The sequence below is a fragment of the Pygoscelis adeliae genome, unplaced genomic scaffold (genome assembly GCF_000699105.1).
Source record: "Pygoscelis adeliae isolate BGI_AS28 unplaced genomic scaffold, ASM69910v1 Scaffold171, whole genome shotgun sequence".
NCBI lineage: Eukaryota > Metazoa > Chordata > Aves > Sphenisciformes > Spheniscidae > Pygoscelis > Pygoscelis adeliae.
Window position 1 is genome coordinate 8,826,635 of NW_008824186.1, and position 5,518 is coordinate 8,832,152.

The 5,518-nt window shown below is 39.0% G+C and overlaps 1 protein-coding gene across 1 annotated transcript in view; it reads right to left on the reverse strand.

Annotated features, from left to right (window-relative positions):
• FBXO3 (F-box protein 3) overlaps positions 1–5,518 on the reverse strand; it is a 24,715-nt gene that overhangs the window by 8,819 nt on the left and 10,378 nt on the right. The window contains exons 5-6 of the mRNA XM_009334595.1: positions 3,446–3,560; positions 688–892 (exon numbers count right to left, since the gene is read on the reverse strand). Of these exons, the coding sequence (XP_009332870.1) occupies positions 688–892; positions 3,446–3,560 (320 nt within the window). The remainder of the gene's footprint in view (positions 1–687; positions 893–3,445; positions 3,561–5,518) is intronic.

The window sequence follows — 5,518 nt, forward strand, 5'->3', positions numbered from 1 at the left end:
ACCCCCTTTCCCCCCCCTGGTTTTTTTTTTTTGGGGGGGGGGGGGGTGGTGGTCATCAGGGCATGGGTAAGGAGAGAGAGCGTGCTAAAATCTTATTAGGTATAATATCCTTAAGCTTCACTAGCAACAATATGCCTATCTTAAAATACTACAGCGATAAGAATTATGAAAAATACTCAAATATTTATGTTCTGCAAAGGAGCTGTTCAAGAGGAATTTGTTCTTTCGCTGGAGAGTAAGTTTTGCTTACAAACCAGGGGGTATCATTTATTGTACTACGTTTACATTTAACCTATCTTGGGGAGGAGATATATACAGATGCTGATCTTCCATAATGCAGAAGCTTTTCTTCCTTACAGAAACAGGGACAAGAGTATATACCTGCCATAGTTTGAACAAATTAAATGAATACCTTCCAGTAAGGATGTGTGTTGCCCACCATCATGATCCTACAGAAATTGCTATGGCCATTAACAACTTCATGTGAATTTCTTTCCCTTACTAACCATTCCACCTGTGGGCTCTGATGAAAACCAGATGGCAACTCAGGGGCAAGTAACAAACTAGTATGATCTCTTAGTATTCACCGTATGCTATGTAAAATATTTCAGGTATCTGATAGCATGCAAAGGGACACCATCAATCATTAGAAAAGTACATTCATGAGTATAAACATATCTTCCTTACTGGACATTGATAGAAGATCTCGTATTTATTTCGTCCCTCCACACTCTCCAGGGCCATGTATTGACTCAGGCCAGTATGAATGCAAAAAGTAAGAGGAAGGCATTGTTTCAGACCTAGCCTCTGCTGAAAACCTCCAGCCGCTGTGTCGATATCCAACAAGTCCTCAGAGCGGTAGTGGTTCGACAGTGCCATGCTTCCCATCAAACTTAACAGACAACAACAACAAAAGGAAAGATAAACAGAAGATACGACTCACAATGCAAAGAAAGCTTTAAATCTTTTCTAAGCATTGATTCTATCAATGCTCTAGCTGCATATCAGACTTAGATGAAGTCCAAGTTTAATATCCAGGTGCTGAACTAGGTTATTAGTTCACAACATCAACCTTCACAAAGGGAGGCTCGATGGCTCTAGGAGAAACACTTCCTTGTATGTTTTGTGCATCCCAAAGCACCGTTTTAAATTGTGTTGGTGATGCTCATCATGTCTGCAACTACTTCAAAGAAGCCGTTCACAGGTGATGCAGCTTCCTATAGTAGCATGATCTAATAATAACCAGTGCTCCGTATCTCAAGTTCTGTGCAAGTTCATTTCAATACTATCAAAGCATCCATGATTTTTCAATTACAACACCAAGCTGCTATAGTAACAGTCATTGATCAAAACTACAGTGAGCAAGGTGCTCTATATGCTTTGGAGAAAAGGTTGAGAAGTAAACGAGGAAAATTACTATTGAGTCAGAGAGATTATAATCTCAGTATAAAAACTAAGGCATACAGACACAAGTAAACAGACATACAAGGACAGAATGAGACAATATTCATCAGCATGACACAGCAAGACCATCAACTGCCTTTTGAATTTTTTCCTCTAGCTTTTTGTAAGCATCACAGCAAAGGATAGGATTTGTTTGTTTGTTTTTGACAATAAGGAAGTGACACTGAAGACAGTAAAAGAAGCCTCTCTATAGATAAGAAAAGAATATATAAAGTTAACATTGATATGAATGCTGGGCTAGCTGAGAGCTAGGGTGAAAATAAAAAAAGCAAGCAACCCACACTCAAGGTAATAAAGGGGCAGACAATGGAAGAATGATAAAAAGGGGTAACATGATCAAAGTAACCAACTACAAGGGCACACACTACAGCAGTGCACTTAGCAATAAGAATATACAAACCTGTAATGCACACCTCCCCACCCATACTCCCTTCTAATTTGCCTTTCACTGATGTTCTCAGATGTAAACTCTTGCAGATGCTAAGCTTTTACTGGTGTTATGAAAGCAGTGACTCAGGCACAAGCTGCCACATGTCGGCATGATCAAAGCTGCTCCCATCCTGGGCAACAGGTTCCATTCCTCTTTTTCCTTACGTAGTCTTGCCTGGAATTAGCCTGTTCTGCAGTTTAAAAAGTGATGCTAACATCCAAACACATAAACCTGAAGCATCTAACAATGACAACTAGTCCCGAATCTTCTCCATTTCTGACCTAACATGCCAAAAACTTGCTGGATAGACTTCCACTACCTACGCCTTATCTCTCCAGTATTCATCTCCCACAAGAAAGCAAGCCTGTCCCCAACAGTAAGACCACATCTTCCACTCGCAGTGTGGCAGTCTTTCTTGCTCCACATGTCAGACCTAACTCATCCCCAGACAGTGCTCCAGCAACAAGGTTTGTCAACCTGCGTGTAAGGCTCAGGCCCTCGCTTTGAGGGCACAGCAATGGACCACAGCCCACTGGCAGTTGCTCAAGCTGAAAGGCATGCCCGAAGGCGTATGTCTGCTCCTACAGCCCTTCCACAGGCTCATCATCACAGTAGAGGCTTTGTGGGAGTGAAATAGTAGTAGGAAGAGCAGGAAGCACACAAGCTGCAGAGCTCCATTTGAAGCCTACAGAACTAGGGCAGCTATCTCCTCTCTAAAAAAAGTCTCTCCTGGAAAAGAAACAGAACTAGAAGTCATCCTTATGGTTGCATAAAACCGTTTCCCATATTCCTTCGGCACATACAACTCTAGAATTGGAGGAAGCTGCACCTTCTTTAATAGTGAAGGTTTTGGTAGAGCAACATGAATGCATTGCCCCTTACAGACACTGCAATGATTTGCCCTAGCTTTCCATCTTTTGCTAATGTTTGCGGCACTTGATGAAGTGCTGACCTGCTAACTTTTTCTACAGCTGGTAGATAGGAAATTATGTTTGGTCATTTGCCCTCTAACCTTGATGCAAAAGGACATTTTAATTGCTGAAACCGCATAAAATTGTAAAATCTTCTACTAAGAAAACTTAATTTGCAGAACTGACATTTTGATTCTACTTAAAAGGACTACCTGGTCTGAAAGTTATTCCCTAATCATTTTAAAGATAAAACTTATTAAACAATGAAACCTGTAGAGTCCAAGAGGCTAATTTACTTATGTAATACAAAGCAAAACTTCAGAGGAGCAACTTGCAGTGGTGTGATTAGAAGTTTAACAGTTCGAAGTTTTAGTTATTACCAAAAAAAAGTTCTCACTATGAAAAAGGACTGAAGCATAAGAGTAATTTGAGCAATTAGAAATCTACACTGTGCTTTCAATTACTTCTAGAATTGGCTATCTTCTAGTCTCAGAAGTGTCACTTCAAGCGGTCACTCAGTTACAATACATTTAAATGCTTCATCTATCCTGTTCAGCAGACATTTTATCTTTTTAATAAATAAACTGTCCAAGAAATACAAAAGGAATTAATAACTTGGTATGTAGTTTTCGCTTCTTACCCAGGAACAACTAGCTTCTGTCCATTATGAATACGAAATGAACATCGATAGTCATCAGGGAGTTTGCAACCTATTTGTGCTTCCACAGCATCTAGATCTTCCTCCTGCACACTCTCTGTGTACAAAAAGAAACAAGAGTATTAAGTGGCAGTTTTGGAGGGGGAAACGAGAACTGCTTCTCCTACGAAACTCTCAAATTTAATGCTGCTTCACTACTCTGCCCCCAAGTGCCCAGTGTGCTGTTCCTGACAAAGGTGAGTATTAGAATTTGTGTTAAGACCTCTCCTATAAAATTTTATTTTACATCATTTCATCAGAGCTGCGTGGCTAGAAATAAGGCAAAAACTAGCTACATTCTAGACATAACAGCATGTTTTCAACTGCCAAAGAGAATTTCAAGTAGCCCCAGCAACTTTAGCATTATGGATTTTTTTTATGTTATCACAAAAGGAATATATATTTAAAAGTATTTTACCACTTATAATTCAGAGAAAGTGAACTAACAGACATACAAAAGCAAGACAAATTCAGTCCAATTTCGCGACGCAGCTGTCTACTAGCATGGTCTCAGGAATCTTCCACTGATTAAATTCATGCTAGTTGCCAGAATCACTAAAAATCAAGTATTTCAAATACAAAGCATGGAATTTGTAAGTGCCTTGATCAAACGAACGTGGACTCAAGTCAGTATTTGGTGGCTTTATTGTATGCTAGGTGGCACACAATGAATACTACATGAATTTGAAAGGAAGTTGATTACATTAACTGATTACTTAATACAGCACCAAACTCCATCCAACGAAATCTCAACAGGCCTGACTTAAGCGGAAAGTATTCATAAAGTGCAATGAACCTTTTCCCCACAATATTGTCATTAGCTGACTGAGTCCCAGTTAAAACTTTTAGGCAATATTGATTTTACTCTTTCATCATTCTAAGGGTTGCTTCTTTCAGTTTCCAGTCCAATCAGTAACAAAGAAATGGTGCCTGCAGCCACCATTCACCTGGAATCTGAAGCAATAAATGGGTTGTAACAAGGGTATTTTCGTACCATCATAAACGGAAGGGGGTGGGGAATAACTATCCTTACACCGCCACACACACACTTCAGGAGGTTTCCGCACCCTCACTTCTACCAAAGACCAACTGGGTGGCCTGTGTGATCTCTTCCAATCAAGGCGGTTTGGGTGATTTTTTTTTTTTTTAAAACTATTTTCATATTCATTATCATTTTCATTTATGTGGCATAATTTAACAATTCATTGAAACAAAATCTTGTACAAATGGTATTAAAAAGGTGTAAGTTAAGGAAGGGCTCATGCTAAAACCTGCCATCACTATACAAGTGTGGAAATTGATAATTTTAAATTTATTTTTGTCTTTCTGTAGACAGAGGGAAGCTTCATTGCACCAAATTCCTTGGGAGGATTTTGAAAGTAAAACTGTGGTAAAATCTGTTCATTTCAACACCTCCAACACAGATACTTTCCATTTTATTAACAAAGTATTTGACCGACAACTCAGAGGTTCTGTATACCTGAGTGCAGTCTGTGTTTTTGATAGAGCAGCATGAAAGTTACGGAAATCAAGGCATGGATATCCACATCCAAGTACTATAGCCTGTGTTACACAAGACTTCAGGCTACATATAACCCTTTTGGCCTTTTCCTAAAAAGGCATTCCTTCACTAACACTCAGAAGTAAGAGAATAAAAAATTTTTTAAAGAAAACCGGAAGTATTAAGATCTAACCGTGTTCTGTCATTCACAAATACTTAGCAAAACTTAAGAATCCAGCACTATCCAGCAAGCCAAGAAACATGCAAAGTTTACGTAGGAAAGAGATCATTGCCTATAGATTTCTCTTAATTTCACAGACCACATTAAATCAAACACCTTGGTCCACAGTCAATTTCATACAGAAGACTGAAGTACAGTTGAAAATGTAAGAGCTATTTTGTCCCTATTCCAGAAAAGCCCAAACTTGCTGTATGTCTTGCTGGGGAAGATTTATGAACCACAACACTGGAAGTACTTCAAGTATTAAAACACAAACTTAATTTGAAAACAGAAT